Source organism: Zootoca vivipara, chromosome 6 (genome assembly GCF_965207765.1).
Source record: "Zootoca vivipara chromosome 6, rZooViv2.hap1.1, whole genome shotgun sequence".
NCBI lineage: Eukaryota > Metazoa > Chordata > Lepidosauria > Squamata > Lacertidae > Zootoca > Zootoca vivipara.
The window spans coordinates 66150764-66168932 of NC_142589.1; the positions used below are offsets into that span (position 1 = coordinate 66150764).

General features: G+C 48.5%; 1 protein-coding gene across 4 annotated transcripts in view; it reads left to right on the plus strand.

Moving 5' to 3' along the window:
- The window catches only part of HIVEP3 (HIVEP zinc finger 3), a 226485-nt gene that overhangs the window by 160374 nt on the left and 47942 nt on the right, over window positions 1-18169 (plus strand). For 3 of the 4 annotated variants that reach the window (XM_035120894.3, XM_088672491.1, XM_035120903.3), the window contains 5 exons: window positions 5495-5580; window positions 8152-8212; window positions 10481-10663; window positions 10946-16190; window positions 17730-17875. In XM_035120894.3, the coding sequence (XP_034976785.1) occupies window positions 11136-16190; window positions 17730-17875 (5201 nt within the window). In that variant the 5' untranslated portion in view covers window positions 5495-5580; window positions 8152-8212; window positions 10481-10663; window positions 10946-11135. The remainder of the gene's footprint in view (window positions 1-5494; window positions 5581-8151; window positions 8213-10480; window positions 10664-10945; window positions 16191-17729; window positions 17876-18169) is intronic. The other variant, XM_035120904.3, reaches the window with a different exon arrangement.

Sequence of the window (18169 nt, forward strand, 5' to 3'; positions counted from 1 at the left end):
CTCACAGAAGCGGCAGGCTTGGGTGAACCTAAACATTTGGAAAACTACCCAAAAAAATGGCAAATGTTTTAAGGGGGGCCAAGATTCGTGCTCAGTGGGCATGGAATGTTGCTTCACTCCGTATGTGTTGGGAGGTGGGCAGAAACGTAATGGAGTATGTAGGAAAAGGGAATGGCTGGCTGGAACTTTCAACAAGAACATTCTACATTGCAATGTTTTATGCAGGTCCCATTTTCTGGGGTCTATTGGTGAAGGATCTCCTCACATGACACTGGCAAATACGTCGACCTCTCTCAAGAACAATTCTTTTAGAATATCCTGCCTTGGGTTTTATGCGGTGAACTAGTCAACAATTAACTGGATTCTGTTGTAAGGTCAGCTGAAAAATTCAGGAGACGGAATAGATAGTCTTGGGTTCAGGACCCATCTTTTCTTTGAACTCAGGAAGTGGCTTGACAAGTTGCTGACTCTCAGCCTTAAGATTATGAAAGGGAGAGAGAGAGGGGGGGGAATAAACATGCCCCATCTCAGTGGGATTTGGGAGGGTTTTAGTTTTTATTTTTGGAATGCAATTTGGTATTTGCCAATGAAAAGCAAAGTATATACACATGAGCAGTAGTAGGGAAATTTGTCAGGGACAGGAGAGGAGTGATATTCTGAGACATTTTCTCATGGGTGGCTGGATAGACCCATTTTGTCTGGTGAAGATCTAGGGGGCCAGCGTCAACAGTGTAAAGGAGCCACTAGTAGTAGCATTTTGAAAAGAAAAAAATGGAAACAAGCAGCATGGTGAGAGTTTAAGCAGAGAAAGATTGTGGGAGAGGTGTTTAACCTTGTTTCCGCCTGTTATTTGTGGGTTCTAATTCACACACACACACACACACACACACACACACAAGGAGGTTTTTAAAACGAACGTTTACCATATTTTTAATCCCACAGAGGGGTTTAAAATCAAGAAATTGTGGGTGTGGGGAAACAGTTAGGTAGGGTTGCCATGTTTCAAAAAGTAAAAACCAGTTCACCCCAAATAGGAAGCCCCCAAAATTGTTGAGGTTTTTTTTTTAATTTTTCGATCGACTTTCCTAAGATCCAGTACAAAGCACCACCTTTCGAAAATCCTCCCTGGATGTCAATTCTGCCTTGGAAATCCCGGTACTGTCCGGACGTATGGCAGCCCTAGGCTACCTGCCACTTCTCAGCTCCAAATCCCCACCCCTTGCAGATTTGTATGTTTGCTCTCGATTTGTTGATCAGACCACTTTTCCTACTCACTGTCCCTGCTTCGTAGTTTGCCACTAAGTACTTTGGGGAAGATGGAAGCCAATGGAGGTGGGTGGGCCTCTCTAATTGGCGAATCCACAAAGCTGAGCATACTGTGGAAAGGAGGATGCTTGCCTTTCCTGCAGAGAGGATAAATCATTTCCCCTTATTTATTAATCGCGCTGCTTCATAAGCATAAGAACCACTTAAAATCCATTTTCAGGCGGTAATTGAATTACATGTGCTCCTCGTTTGCCGATTCTCTCTGTTGGCGTAATATTACAGACCATCTCACGTCAGTTCAGACGCATGTGATTTGGACCGAGGAAGGAACAAAGGTGAGACTAAACCACCTGCGGTGGTGGTGAGCCTGTGATTGGCCTTGGCGTCCTTGGGCTTGCTTGCTAAATTGCACCCAGGAGGGGCTCGATCCTGGCCAGGACTGTGCCATTTTGTGGGGCGATTGGGGATTTAATCCTTTGCCCCACCGCAGTTCTGATCACCGATATACCCCACCTACCAGTGGTGACTGATGCTCATTGGGCAGAAGGCAGAGAGGCCAACAGGAGCCAGAGCCAATGACAGCTAGAGCCCGCTAATTCTACTTTTGTCCCCATCCTCCTCTGTGCTCAGGACGAAAAACATACGGAGCTGCCTTATCCCAAGTTCAGACTTTTAGTCCATCTAGCATTGTCTGCAATGACTGGCAGCAGCTTTCCAGGATTTCAGATGGGAGATTTCCAGCCCTACCTGGAGATGCCAGGGATCAAACGTGGAACCTTCTGCATGCCAAGCAGATGCTGTACCACTGAGCTACAGTCTTTTTGCAAGCGACTCTGAGATCTGTAGCATAGCAGCATAGCATCTGCTATGCAAGCAGGAGGTTCCTGGTTCAACCCTCAAGCATCTCCAAGTAGGGCTAGGAGTAGGGTGTAAGGGGCAGTGGTTTCCATCCCATCCTGGGTTCATATTCCCATGTTCAGATATATATATATATAATATTTGTGGGTCAACTTGGAGGTATTATTGTTCTCTGTTCAAAAGGCCAAGGTATAAATATTTCTAAATAAAGAAGCAAAAATGTCATTGCTTTCAATTTGATATATGCCAGCAACAAATCACCTGCTGAAACTGTAAAAGCCAATAACAATGCTTCAAGGGCTGTTTCCAATAATCTTGTCTACCGCCTGCAAGGGCTGATAAGCTAAGGAAGTTTTCTTTTGATAGGATTTCAGAACCAAGGCACTTGGTTTGAAGTGATATTTCAACTGCTGGTCCAAGTGCAGCTATAATAATTTTCAGCTCGTGGGGGAGGAAGTTGCCTTCTTTGAGTCACTACTATGTACCAAAATAGGGAAGCAACATTATAAAGAGGTAGCACAGAAACTCTATTTAAAGACTGCGCTATGAATACACTGCCAATTCAGGTTTTCTGGTCTCCCCACCCCTCCCCTTAGTTTGATCTGTTAAAACAAAGTCAACGTTGTTTGTAGGCTGCTTAGAAAAATAGCCTGCCGTGAATCTCTGGACCTAGAAGTGTCCAAAGAGGCCTGCTGCATCAGGCCCACAAGCAGGTCCTGAGTGTGACATGGATTCTGTTGCTGGCAGATCCCCCCCCCTCCAAACAACCATGGTTTGTAAGGTCAGACATCACACCTAACCATAGTTAAGCTTCCTGTTTGGCAAGATGTCTGAACTGAGCCAATGGCACCCAAATGCCTGAAGAAGACCATTAAGAGCAGGGGCATCTGAACTGGCTGGTACATAACTGGCAAGAGTTCTTCTGTAAACTCCCAAGCAAAACAGCTTGTGGAATAATGGAACAAGAAGATCACAAACTGCCAAATGCCATGGTAATAAAAGCCCATGCGCCAGACACATTTTAATTCACATTCCATCTTTGAAATCTATTGCCTTTTTTTGTCACATTAAGGGAGGAAAGCGGAATCAATTAAAAGGCAAGGGAAAGTAAAAACAGAAACAGCCACTAAGATCCTTTTATGGCCTCACTAAAATGACAAAGTGGTCTCTCTTCAGCTGAAGTTCTCTTAACACCTCCCCTTTGTCAGGAATGCAGAGATAAGAGGGAGAAATGAATGCCAAGTAAAATGCAATAGATTTGGGTCTCAATTCTCTGGCCTTGAGACGCTACCTAACCCAGGATGCAGAAAATGCTACCCCCCATTGCAATCCAATACCCCTTTCACCGAATATTTTGTGTTGATTTCAAGATACTACCCTGTTTCTCATATTTTAAGACATACCCATAAAATAAGCCATAGCAGGATTTTTAAGCATCCAAGGAATATAAGCGATACCCCGAAAATAAGACATAGTGATAGGCACAGCAGCAATACCGGCCATGGCAGGAGGAGGAGGAAAAATATAAGACATCCCCTGAAAATAAGCCATAGTGTGTTTTTTTGAGGAAAAAATAAATATAAGACATGTCTTATAATATGAGAAACACGGTAATTTGTTTTATTGCTTTTTTAATAATTCTATTAAATTTGTTTTGAGTTGCGTTGCCAACACAGGGCTTAGATTAGTTTTAAAATTTATTTCTGAAATGTATATATCCCAACTTTCCTCCAAGGAACTCAAGGTGTAGACAACCCTAGCTTGCGTCAACCCTCCAGCCCTTTAGGGCAAGGATAGCCACAAAATGTTATTGGACTACATCATCTCTGACAGTTAAAGTTAAAGAGGTCATCCTGGCTGGGGTTTATGGGAATTGGAGTCCAACAACATCTAGAAGGCACCATTCCTGCGTTGGTGCAACCAACCTTTAGTGGGCAACTTTTTTCTTAGTGTTGAGGGTTAAACTGCTGGAGAATGCATGCTGGTGGTGGGCAGGGCCTGAAGCCAGGAATGGGTGGGGCTAGAATGAAAAGTAGGCAGGGCCACTTCTTGCCAGAAGTCTGAACTGATTGACTGAAGAGTACTTTTGAAATAAGGTGGAGGGCCTCACATTGCCTCTCCTTGCTTTAGGGCAGGCATAGGCAAACGCGGCCCTCCAGATGTTTTGGGACTACAACTCCCACCATCCCTAGCTAACAGGGATGATGGAAATTGTAGTCTCAAAACATCTGGAGGGCTGAGTTTGCCTATGCCTGCTTTAGGGAGACAGAATCCTGGTACTGTTAAGTAGATTGCACCCTTTAGATGCAGAAGGTTTTCAGGTTTGATCCCCAGAATCTACAGTTAAAGAGGTCAGGTAACAGGTATCGGAGCGGGACCCAGGTGGCGCTGTGGTTAAACCACTGAGCCTAGGGCTTGCTGATCAGAAGGTTGGCGGTTCGAATCCCTGTGACGGGGTGAGCTCCCGTTGCTTGGTCCCAGCTCCTGCCAACCTAGCAGTTCGAAAGCACGTCAAAATGCAAGTAGATAAATAGGTACCACTACAGCGGGAAGGTAAACGGCGTTTCCATGTGCTGCTCTGGTTCGCCAGAAGCGGCTTTGTCAAGCTGGCCACATGACCTGGAAGCTATACGCCGGCTCCCTCGGCCAATAATGTGAGATGAGCGCGCAACCCCAGAGTCGGCCACGACTGGACCTAATGGTCAGGGGTCCCTTTACCTTTACCTTTAACAGGTATCGGAAACATTGGAAACATATCATATAGTGATTTGGATCCTTGGTCAATCCAGCTCAGTGTTGTCTGCACTGACTGGCAGCAGCTCTTCAGAGTTTTCAGGCAGGGAGCTCTCCAAGCCCTACCTGGAATTGGCCCTGGAACCTTCCACATGTGATCTTTTCTCTGAGATCTTTTGGAGAGTGGCTGCCAGCCTGAGTCCCCCACACTAAGTTAGATGGACACATAGTATAAGCCAATTCCTTACCACCTGCTTAATTGCAGCTAGAGGTCTGTTTGAGGCCAACTTCTTTTGTGATGCTTCCCCTGGTCACTTAGTGCGGGTAGGTCCACCGCCACACGTTTGATCACAGACATGCGCACCTCTGCGACTGTCAACTCATTGCGTGGGGTTCAGCATCTCTCTATGGAAAAAGGCAGCTTGTTGGGATCAAGTCTGTGTTTTAAGGTTTCCACTTCTCTCTCTCTCTCTCTCTCTCTCTCTCTCTCTCTCTCTCTCTCTCTCTCTCTCTCTCTCTCTCTCTCTGTGTGTGTGTGTGTGTTCTGTTCTGCACCCAAAGGTTTGTCCGTGGTTGAAAACAATGTTTCCTTTTAAATGTGTTTCTCTGATTGCTATGCACTTTTGATGTTTTGCAGGCTGAATCAAGCCCTTCAGAAATAAAAAGATAAAATAAATAAAGGAAAAAGCAAACACCGTTCGAGCTGCAGAAATCAAATTCGTTGTAAGTATTCCTCACCCTACTGCCATTAAACGGAGCAGGGGTGTGAGTGTTTTTGTGTGTTGTTGTTGATCAAGGCACTGTTGCATTCGGTTTGCACCAGTTTGTGCTGGTGAGGTCTTGGGTGAAATATTTACAGTCTGCTCAATGAGTTCTACCAAGGCCGTAGTGTCTTGGATTTGTTTGTTTGTTTGTTTGTTTGTTTGTTTGTTTGTGTGTGTGTACTCTTATGTGTTTAATGTGCAATACCGTATTTTCCCGTGTATAAGACGAGCCTTTTTGACCCAAAAATGAGGTTCAAAATTTAGGCTTATCTTATACATGGATAGTGCTGGGGGGGACGACGACGCACAAATGGTTTTTTGGTGTGAGCCCGAGATTGTAAGTGGTGATTGGTTGCTTGGTTGTTGGGGGGTATGTGCCCAAAATCGCTCACCCGCCAGAAGACAGAGCACAACCACTCACATTGCTTACAATTGCCGCTTACAATCTCAGCCTCGCACTTCATTCCGACGGGTGAGCGATTTTCGCCATCTCCCCCCCCAACAATCAAGCGGCCAATAGCCACTTAAAAACTCTGCTTGCTGCTGCGGCAGGCAATAGACAGCTGTGGGAGTGTGATTGGCGGCCGCTTACAATCTCGGGCAAGAAGGAGGGCTAATGGCGGCGATCAGGCAGCTGCGACGTGAGTGGTTGTGTGCTGTATTCTGGCAGTTGAGCGATTTTCGGGATTCCTCCCCACAACAATCAAGCAGCCAATGCCGAAAATCGCTCACCCATCGGAACCCGAGATTGTAAGCGGCAATTGTAAGTGGCGCAAGCGGTTCATAGCTGCCAAGTTATCCCTCATTTTAAGGGATTTTCCCTTATGCTGAATAGGCTTCCTCGTGAGAAAAGGGAAAACCTGGCAGCTATGAAGCGGTTGTGTGCTGCCTTCTGGCGGGTGAGCGATTTCCAGCATTCCCCCCAAATAATCTCCCTCAAAAGCTCAATCCCCCCTATTTTCTAAATGTTGAGGCCCCCAAATTAGGGGGTGTCTTATAGACGGGGACGTCTTATAGATGGAAAAATACGGTATTTTACATGGTCATTGTTTACCACAGAAATGACATCGTAGAAATAAGGCAAGATGAAGCCACCCTAGGAATCACTGGTTACTTCCCAGTACGTTTCCGAGCACAATTCAAAGTGTTGGTGTTGACCTTTAAAGCCCTAAACGGCCTTGGCCCAGTATACCTGAAGGAGCGTCTCTACCCCCACCATTCAGCTCGGACACTGAGATCCAGCGCTGAGGGCCTTCTTGCGGTTCCCTCATTGCGAGAAGTGAGGTTACAGGGATCCAGACAGAGGGCCTTCTCGGTAGCAGCACCTGCCCTTCCATCAGATGTCAAGGAAATAAGCAACTATCTTAATTTTAAAAGACATCTGAAGGCAGCCCTGTTTAGGGATGCTTTTAATATTTAATGCTGTATTGTTTTAATATTCGATTGGGAGCCGCCCAGAGTGGCTGGGGAGACTCAGCCAGGTGGTCGGGGTATAAATATATTATTATTATTATTATTATTATTATTATTATTATTATTATTATTATTACTTGGGCTGAGCTGAAAACTCTTTTGAGAACTCCCTCCAGTCCAGTCTGGGAGTTGTGTGTGCTTGGGCCTTGGAACTGTCCCCAGGCACATACGATCATTAGAAAAGCCTTGGTGGATTCAACTGAAGGTCTATCTGGTCCAGCCTCCTGTTCTCACAATGGGTAATCAGATTGCTGTGGGAAGCCTGCAAGCAGGACCTGAGAGCACAACACTCTCTCCCCACTTGCGATTCCCAGAAGCTGGCATTCAGAGGCGTACAGTCTCTGACGGTGGAGGTAGGACATAGCCATTATGGCAGCTGGGAACCAATAGACTTAGCTTCCATGAGGATAGGAATGCCCAGGGCCAGCCCCTGTGACAGGAGGTAGAAAGTTAATCATGCCCTTTATTTTCATCTACTCTGAGTATGAGCAACATTGAACACAACTCTCAGTTAATTCCCCAGGTTTCACATTCCTCAAATGTTCTCGGTTTCAGAAATGCACGGTTGCTTTGAGACAAAACAGCAATATGTATTTAAATGCAGTTTTTTGTCTATGCTTATATATATATACAGATTAATGTGGAAACAGGATGGAACAGATTTGAGTGTGAATTCACGTGAGAGTCAAGAAATAGACTGATACACCCATCCCTGGTTGAGTCACAGATTGTTGGGTTGGCGGAAGCAGCTGTTGGCCATTGATTGATTTAAATGAGTGTCTTGTTGCCACAGATGTTTATTAAAAGAAGTGTCTGTGGCACGAGCAATGGACTGAAGGTGTTGGACAGCAACTCCCATGATCCCTGTCCATTGGCTCTCCTGCTAGCTGAGGCTGATGGGAATTGGTATCCAGCAGCATCCTAAGAGCACTATGTTGCTTGCCTCTTATTGCATCAAATGGCCGACGGGTCTTCACATCTTTGCAAACCCCCCCCCCCCCGGCAGTTGGTTAAAAGTGAAGCAAACATGAAGCAAATTGTTTTTCTCTTTCCATAGAAACGATGAGCCTGGGGACGTTACAATGACGCCGCTATCTACGATGCTTCACGGTTTGAAGGTTAGCAATTACTCAGGGAAATGATTAGAAATCACCATCTAGGAACATCGGCAAGTGCCTCATATCAGGTCAGGTTGTTTCCCCAACTAGCTCGATATTTCACCTTCCTTGGCTGGCAGTGGTTCTCCAGAAGTTCATTTAGGTGGGTCTTCTACATTAATGATGATGATGATGATGATTTATTTATACCAGGCATCCCCAAACTTTGGCCCTCCAGATGTCTTGGACTACAATTCCCATCATCCCAGACCACTGGTCCTGTTAGCTAGGGATCATGGGAGTTGTAAGCCAAAACATCTGGAGGGCCGCAGTTTGGGGATGCCTGATTTATACCCTTCCCATCTGGCTGGGTTTCCCCAGCCACTCTGGGCAGATTCCAACAAAAGATTAAAAATACATTAAAACATCAGTCATTGAAAACTTCCCTAAACAGGGCAGCCTTCATATGTCTTCTGAACGTCAGATAGTTGTTTATTTCCTTGACATCTGATGGGAGGGTGTTCCACAGGGCGGGCGCCACTACCGAGAAGGCCCTCTGCCTGGTTCCCTGTAACTTCGCTTCTCGCAGTGAGGGAACCACCAGAAGGCCCTTGGCGCTGGACCTCAGTGTCCCAGTTGAACGATGGGGGTGGAGACGCTCCTTCAGCGTTCAGGATTTCTGTATTTTAGAATTTCTGTTTTGTTGGAAGCCGCCCAGAGTGGCTGGGGGAACCCGGCCAGATGGGCGGGGTATAAATAATAAATTATTATTATTATTATTACTGGGCACTTGACTCCTTAGATAGGAGTTGCCAAGGACTGAACCTGGGACCTTTTGCATATGAAGTGCGGGGACTGCCCCTGAGTGGTGGCCCCAGCCCTCTGTAGCTGCCCCAAATCGACTATGGACAAACATGTCAGAAAACAGTGGTGTAGATTGGGTGGGGAACCTCGGGGGAGGGGGCAAAAGCAGCCCTCCAGGCCTCTCTGTCTAGCCCTCAGGGTTCTCCCCAGGCTACACAGCCCCCGCCCCCGCCTTGCTCCACAACCCCCTCAAGTCATTTTGCCTATCTGGAACATGTTGCTGAACTGTGATAATGCCTCTTGCTTGCCTGAGTAGAGAATGGAGAGGTGTGTTTGTACATGTACAGTATCTGGAAACCTCTGATGTTCATGTGGCCAGAACTGTACAAAGGTAAGTTGTCATCCCCACTTTTGCCTGTGGCCATGCACACTACTGCTGTGCAGCCCTCAAAATGTTCCCTATGAGGGGATGTGGCCCTCAGGATGGAAGAGGTTCCCTAGCCCTGATCTGGAGGGACCAGCTTGGAGGGACCTTCATAGGGGTTCAATCTATGGGATGCCTATTTAACATTTATAAACCACACGTGTGATAAACGCCAACCCTACAGCCTTATCCTAACCATGTTTACCTGGAAATAACTCTTGCTGATTGTACAAGCCACAGCTCCATAAGTCTGATATCATAAAGATCGACTTTATGTGATATCATAAAGATGATGAGACCACATTCTGCATTTGCGTATTTTCTGTTATTAAAGACCTTCCATGTTGGTCCTTTTCCTGCCTTTTCCAGGCAAACCCCAGAGCAGCACCTATTTGTCCCTTCGGTTGGATAAGGTTTCTGACATTAATGAGAGAACAGGATTTTCTTTAAATGGGGGGGGGGGAATGCAAATATCTAACCTATAAAGTTGTCCAGCTCACAGCAGCTGCAGACAGCGGGACGGAATCAATGTTAATTTTGAGTAATCAAATGCAGGTGACTGTTTACAGTCTGAGGTCATCTTGGCTGTGCATGTTTTCTGGAATACATCTACTACCCTGGATTATGTTTGTTAGCACTTTTTAAGAAGAGTGTGCCTGGTGTGTGTGTGTGTGTGAACTTAACTGCAATAAGTCTGCCTAGGATTGCTGCCAGGAAGCATGATCCACTGCCTGCTTATGCAAAAAGGGAGTTCCAATGGCTTCCGTTCCATGGGGGAAGGACTTTCCCTCAGTGATAGAGCACCTGCTCGGCATGCAGAAGGTCCCAGGTTCAATCACTGGCCACTCCAGGTAGGGCTGGGAAAAACTCTGGAGAGCCACTGCCAGTCAGTGCAGACAGTACTGAGCTAGATGGACCAATGGTCTGACTTGCTGGGGGCAGCTTCCTGTGTTCCTCCTATGTACTCTTGAATATCGGATTGCTTTAAAACCTAATGAATGCAAACAGTCGCAATTGTGTGTTTGTGTGTGTTTTCACCTCTTCGACAAATGTCGTTGCAGGATTGTGATCGGCCCGATTCCCGAGGTCTCTGAACGGCAAAGTGGTAGAAGAGGAAAGCAAAGAAGGAATCGGTGCGCCAGGGCACACATGCAGAGAGAAACAGAGGACTGCCGAGTGCTGTTTTTCCAAGCCAAGGAGAAAGATGGCTGCGAGATGAGCATGGGAGCCTCACGTTTACCAAGGTTTGCATGAGAAAAAGGACCCGAGGCAGTGTTCTGGGTTGCTTCTCCTCTTTGAAAGCTTGCCACCATCAACGGTGATAAAAATGGCCCCCTTTAAAGCCTCTGCAAAATCCACAAGGAAAATATTTGGACTACAGGTTTTGGATAGTTTTCCTGCTTTGAAGTAGTTTGTCATGCTTTACCAGTGTGAACTCTCTTGACCCTCAACCAACCTTTTTTTCTTTCTTTTCATTGTTCCCTCCCCACCCTCTGTTCCTTCCCCCCCCCTGAATCAAACAACAGAGAGTGACACTTTGAAATCTCGAGTCAACAACTGTTTTCTCTGGCCGCCACCTTTGGCAGCCCCACAGCAAATGCCGGAGAGCTAACACAGAGGAGGCCTTCCTTCATTATCCATGAAGCCTGCCGACACCTTCCCGAAATAGATTCCTTGGACCGTCTCCCCCCTCCTTGCCTTTCCCTTCCCAAGGTCATGGATCCTGAACAAAGCCAGAGGAGCACAAAGAAGGGCGAGGAAGGGTCGAGGAGGAGGCTCGTCAAAGGACAGGCTTTCCAAAGCAGTGTTTCGTCCGCCGCTACCTATCCGGGGAGCTCGGCTCCTTTGCAAGGCTCTCCCCTCCGGGACGTTGCAGCGCAGCAGCCTTTTTCGAGGGAGGAGGCCCAGGAGAAGACAGGGTCAGCCCAGCTCAAACACCCCTCTTTTGAACACCCTCCCCACATCTCCCAGCTTCAGCAGCAGCACCCCCTGTCACCAGCGTTCATGCCTCCCCGGAAGCAGGAACATGTCCTTGAAGGCCCTACGACATGGCAGCTAGTCGACCCAGCCAGGGCAGGTCCCTCCAGTTCATTTCCTTCCTCTGGGCTTCACCCTGGCCAGCTCTTGCCGTCCCGTCCTCCTGTCGTCCCCGAAGAGGACATGCCCTCCGTTCCAAAGGTCTACACTCCCCGCGCTTCACAAGCTTCCTTGAAATCCTCGGAAGAAGGCCACAAGAAAGAGAAGAAACCCCAGAAACCCGGCAAATACATTTGCCAGTACTGTAGCCGGCCTTGCGCCAAGCCCAGCGTCCTTCAGAAACACATCCGTTCGCACACAGGGGAGCGGCCCTATCCCTGCGTCCCCTGCGGCTTTTCCTTCAAAACCAAGAGCAATCTGTATAAACACCGGAAGTCTCACGCTCACCGGATCAAAGCCGGTCTCGCCTCGGGGACCGGGACCGAGCTGTACCCTTCTGGTTTGGAAATGGAGAAGATGGCTGGAGAGGAATTTGAAGAGCCCACCGAGGGTGAAAGCACCGACTCGGAGGAGGAGACCAGGAGCGCACCGAGCCATTTGGCAGAATTTTCGCCCCGGAGTAAGCAAACCATGTTGTACGGGTCAGGAAGCCAAAGCTCTAGCCTAGAGAGCTGCTCGTTTTCTCACTCCAGCCTGTCTCAGTCTCTCGAAGAAAGCAGCCCGTTTGTGGAGCCGGCTTCGGAGCATGCCCAAAGTCATAAATCGGAGGAAACGCATACTATCAAGCAGAAGCTCGCTCTCCGATTGAGTGAAAGAAAGAAGGTGATTGAGGAACAGGCTTTCCTTAGCCCTGGCAGCAAAGGGAGCACAGAATCTGGCTATTTCTCCAGGTCAGAGAGCGCCGAGCAGCAAATCAGCCCACCAAACACCAACGCCAAGTCTTATGCAGAGATTATTTTTGGCAAATGCGGGAGAATTGGCCAACGGACTTCCATGTTAGCGACAGCCACTGCCCAGGAATTTCCCCAGGTATCGGCCGAGGAGAAACTCAGCACAGTTCCTTTGTCTGTGCCCAGAACGCAGGTTATTGAACATATCACCAAACTAATCACTATTAACGAAGCCGTTGTTGACACCAGCGAGATAGATAGCGTCAAGCCCAGGAGAAGTTCATTGTCCAGACGCAGCAGCATTGAATCGCCAAAGTCCGGCACATACAGAGAGCCCTTTGCGTTAGAAATCAAACCCGGCTCTGGTAGCCAGCTTGATTCATCCAAGTCATTGATGCCCCACATGGAAAAAATGAAGCCTGAACAATCATTGCTATCACTCCAGCATTCCCACAGTGCCACAGAGACAGTGCCTCTCCTACGAAGCCACTCTATGCCTTCGGCTGCGTGTACCATCAGCTCTTCCCATACCTTTAGAGGTAGCTATTCTTTCGATGACCACATCACCGAATCGGAGGTCCAAAGCCGCGGCCAGGTGTCTTCCCACCCACGCATGCTAAAACGGCAGCCCGCCATCGAACTTCCGTTGGGGATGGAGTATGGTTCGGAGGACATGGGCGCGGCGAGCAAAGAAAGCACTTCCAAACCTCCTGAGGAACAAGAAACCAAGGAGAGCGAGCTCACCAAAAAGTCGAGGAAGGGCGCAAAAACAAAAGGGTTCATGTATGAGTGCAACGTTTGCGGCGCTCGGTACAAGAAACGGGATAATTACGAAGCCCACAAGAAGTATTACTGTTCGGAACTGCAGGTCTCCAAGCCCCGATCTTCCGGTTCTCATTTTTCGTTGGAAGCCGAGAAGGGTTCCGTAGAATCTGATCCTTGGCCGCAGATGATGCATTATAAGCTGGGGACGAGTTTAGAACTAACTCCGCTGAGGAAAAGGCGTAAGGAAAAGAGCCTCGGTGATGATGAGGACCCCCCGGCTTTTGAGTTGACCAATCCATCTTCCTGTAGCTCTGGGGCAGCCGCTCAGTTTACTAGCTTGAAACCCACTGATGTGGCCTTGAACCTGACGTCCGAGTCCATTACGTCACCAGCAGACCTCAGCAAATCGATGGCACTCTCTGATGCCGGTGTCGCTTTCCACTCTAGGACTGCAAAACCATCTTTTGGTACGGAGGTCAAGGAGAGGAGGACGACCTCAAAGGAGATCTCTGTCATCCAGCACACAAGCTCCTTTGAGAAGTCGGATTCTATCGAACAACTGAGCAGCTTGGAAGGAGAGGAAAAGCTGCCGTTGCCATACACTTCTCAGTCAGCTGCACAGCACAGCCGGCCGACTCATTCCCTGCAGCCAAAGCTTGTGCGTCAACCCAACATCCAAGTCCCTGAGATCCTGGTCACAGAAGAGCCTGACAGGCCAGAGATGGAGCCTGAACCTCCCCCTAAAGAGCCGGAGAAGACGGAGGAGTTTCAGTGGCCACAGAGAAGCCAGTCTCTCTCCCAGCTTCCCGCAGAGAAGCTGCCACCCAAAAAGAAGAGGCTGAGGCTTGCAGAAATGGCTCAGTCTTCTGGAGAATCCAGCTTTGAGTCAGTGAGGAGCCCCAGTCAGGAGAGCAGCATCTCCCATGCCTCCAGCCGCTCAACGTCATTTGAACGTGAGGAAGCTGCTTCCCAGTCCTCTGAATCCCACATAAAACCTATTGGGCTCGGCCCACACATGCTAACAGTACCAGGCCACCACCACCCTCACCACCCTACCCGAGAAATGCGGAGGTCCGTCTCCGAGCAGACGCCCAACGTCTCTCCCTCCTCTCCAATGTCGGAGACCCGCAGCAAATCGTTTGACTATGGGAGCTTATCCTCCTCCTCTCCCACTTCCCTGCCCCGACCACCAACAACACCAGCACCACAGGAGAGGAGGAAATGTTTCCTGGTAAGGCAGGCATCTCTTGCTGGGCACACAGAGCACGAGCCAGACTCTGGCTCCAAAGGAGGCACAGAAGCGGAAGAGCTGCTGCAGTCCACAAGCAAATCTTCAGCTGCAAGTTTGCCCCAGCAGCAACCACCACCCTCTTCCTCCTCCTCTTCTCAAAGAGGCTACCCAGCTGACAAGGGTGAGCCAAAAGACTGCCCTGAGCGCACGTATACCCACCCCTACACCGAAGCTCTGCAGGTGTTTCACCACCCATCGGCGCAATTGACGCTCCATGAGAAACAGTACATGACCCCGCAGATTTCTCTCCTGCCATTCCAACATCTTTTGCCACCATCGGGACAGACAGTGGAGCTCTTCTCCAGCCAGACAATGACTGACCTCTTTTCCGCTCAGTATTCCATCCCGCAAATACCGCACTCCATCTTTGAGAATGCAGCCATCCCGCTGCAAGATGCTTTGCTGCACCCAGGCCAGCTTCACATTGCCCCTCCGCTGCTGTCCCACCCAGGGGACGTGGCACTCAGGCAGAGCCCGTCCCTTGTCCCTGTGCACTACCCAGGCTCCCCGCCACTCCATTCTGCCTTTTTTCTGCCCCTCCAGTCCCAGCTTGCTCTCCAGTTGCCAAGTGACATTGGTGCCCATTTGCCCCAGCTCAAATCCAGGCTCTCTCCGCCCACCGGAGGTCCCATCTTCTCCCCATTTGCAGACTACAGCTCCAAGAGCAGGCTGCATATTTTGGCCCGGCCTAGCAGCCCCTCTGCATCTGTCTCCATCTCTCAGTTGGTGGTGCCTGCACGATCTGAGCCTGTCGTGTCCCTAGTGGTCCCGGTTCGCATTCAGACGAACATGCCCTCCTACGGAAGCGCAATGTATACAACCCTTTCTCAGATCCTGGTCACTCAGTCGCATTGCAGCGCCTCTTCTATCATCCTGCCCAGATTCGATGAGTACGAGGCCAAGGGTACCTTGGTTTGCACCGCTAATGTTCACGGAATCGACCTTGATCTGGCACAGATGATCACCGAAGAGCAGAAGAGCATCTTCCAGACACCCTACCTAAGGCTGCCATTGTCACTCTCGGAAAAGAAAGGCTACATTCCTCTTGGCTCACCATCTGAAAGCCTGTTGGATCTTGAAGGTAGCCCGTCGACTGTCGGAGGAAGCAAGCGGATGCTGTCTCCAGCCGGAAGCTTGGAACTCACTATGGAAACCCAGCAGCAGAAAAGGGTGAAGGAGGAAGAGTTCTCTGAGATGGAGGAGAAGTCGGAAGCAGCGGTGGCCCCCTGTGCAACAGAGGAAGGGAAGAAGCACAACCAAAGGAGAGTCAAGTCAGAAATGCCCCCGGACGTATCGCCTGAGCAGTCTGAGTTGGAAGAAGTCCAGGGGACTTTATGGCCAGCCTCTCCACAGCATGAGGCCTTGAGCTCTGAGGGGCGAGAGGAATCTAAGCATCCAGCTGGCAAGCAGTTGCAAAGCAAGGAATCCCCGGAGATGGTGAAGAAGGAAGATTGCAAAGAGTCCATGGAGCCACCTGCAACAACCTCCCCAAGTTCAGCTCTTCGTTCTGAGGCTGCCCAAAGTTCAAAGAAGTCCCAAGAGGGGTCAGATGTCAAGAAGGTATTTCAGTTCCCCAGTCTCCATACAACTACTAATGTCAGTTGGTGCTATTTAAATTACACAAAGCCAAATCACATCCAGCAAGTTGACCGAAGGTCCTCGGTGTATGCCGGCTGGTGCGTTAGTTTGTATAATCCCAACCTCCCCGGTGTGTCCACCAAAGCAGCCCTTTCGCTCCTGCGCTCCAAGCAAAAGGTGAGCAAAGAAACCTACACCATGTCTGCTGCTCCACGTCCAGAGGCAGGGAGGCTTGTGCCCTCAAGCGCCGGGAACCCCAAAATGTCGGAGGTAAGGGAATTGGGTTTTCCTTTTGTCCTCACCTGTTTTGTGAGTAAGAATTGAAGTGGATGCTGCCATTAAAATATAGAAGTGGATATATTAGGGAAACGCGTGAACAAAACTGGATAAGTGAAAATAATGTGCCAAATTGCATCGTATTGTGGGAAATTGCCTGGAAAGATGAATGCGAAAATGTGCATATTAGAAGAAATGTGCATTAAAATGCACACAAATTTTCATACATGCTTTTTGTTTCTTAAGTTGCAATCTTAAGTTTGGGGAAATGAGAAATGGAGGTAAACTGAAATTGACAGATTCATTCATCCCTAGAGCAGATCCTAGACAGTCTGCCACTTAGCCGAGCTTCACACAGTACAGATCAGTCTGGGGTAAACATAGCTGCTGTTTATGAAGACATGCTAGAAATCATAGCGTTACATGACTGTCCTGGAGAAAAAGCTGTGTTTGGGCTGTTTTCCAATGAGATGAAAAGAAGATCAAATGCTTAGAACCACTTGGGGGTCGTTCAAAGAGGGATGTTTGGGGTATGTTTGGGTTTTTTTGTGGGGAGGGGGGTGGTTGTGTGCTGGACTGGTTAACTTCAAAGCATGCTAAAGGCATCGCTCCAGGATGAAAATTTAAATGAAATCCAGATTGCTTTTGGACAACGGTCCCAGCAACTTAACCAGATTCATACCTGACTTCCTTTCTTCCCTTGTCCTGTAGAAACAGTTATGTAGCTGACGAGGGATTCTTGGGCACTGGGGATCCTGTTCTACCCTCCCACCTGATTTCCCAGGCCTTGACTGGTCAGAAGGTTTTGATTCTTAGTGCCAGGGAGATGCTGGGGTGTCTGTTCATGTTTCAGCCCCATACCCACTGGTCACAACTTGTTCCAGAGTCACCCAGTGAGTTTTGTGGCTGAGTGGAGACCTGAACCCTGATCTCCCAGGTCTTAGTCCTGCATGCTAATCACTACAGAAGTGTTCAGAAATGCCCTGCCCCTTCCCACTCCAAGCACAGAATGAATGCTTGAACATACAAGGTGCTCATGGCAGCTGGGGACAGACTGTCTACCTGAAACCTGGGAAGGAGTGGAGAGGAAGGACTGGAGTTCAGTCTTGAGGCTGTACAGTGAAGGTGGGAGGTGCAGAACTCACTGCACAGTGGAAAAAATCGCAGCCGCTCTTGTGTCCAGTGATCTCCTGTATGACTCCTAAAATGCACAGAGTCATCGCAAGCCAGGCAGAGTACTCAGTCCAGATTCATCAGCTTCTTTTTATGCAACTTTAAAGCAATTGTTCTGCCCCATTAAGCATTGCTTGTTCCCACCCACCCCATGCAGCTCGGACCAGCAGCACCAGGTCTAAAATGAGAACCTTCCAAATCAGGTTTAAATCTTACACTTAATTATCACTGAAGTTAGGGTGGCTGCTGGGTTTTTCACCCCCACTCTCCAGAGAGAGAGCCTTGTCCAAGGTGTCTGTCTTTGGTAACGAGCCTTTGAAAGAATAATAAAACCGTTACTTTCATCCTTTGGCGAGGTAGGTTCACCTGCCTTCGCTCCTTCCCAACGAAGGTCGAAAGGACGAAATGAGAACTGAGAAGGAAGAGGAGAAAAGAGGAAAACCAGAAGACGACATTCCCATATCCAAACGAGGGGAGCCAGCCCGGATCAAGATCTTTGAAGGAGGGTGAGTATTGTGCTTCGCACTCCATCTCCCGTTGCGTCTGTCTGATGGAAAGCTGTCCTCTTGAAAGCAGCTTGTCAGTAAAAGATGCCACATGGAAGTCGGCAGGGTGTCAATCAGGCCCAGCCTTCCATTGTTTCCTTTTCCAAGTCTGTCCATCGCCCTTAAATTCTCTTTGACTTTCATTATCTGTATGCCAATGGAATGGAGTAAGCACTGAGTTTCAAAAGAGTTGGACAGAAAACATGTATCTGTCATTCAACTCTTTGCCTATAGAAATTTCGGAGAACTGTGTTG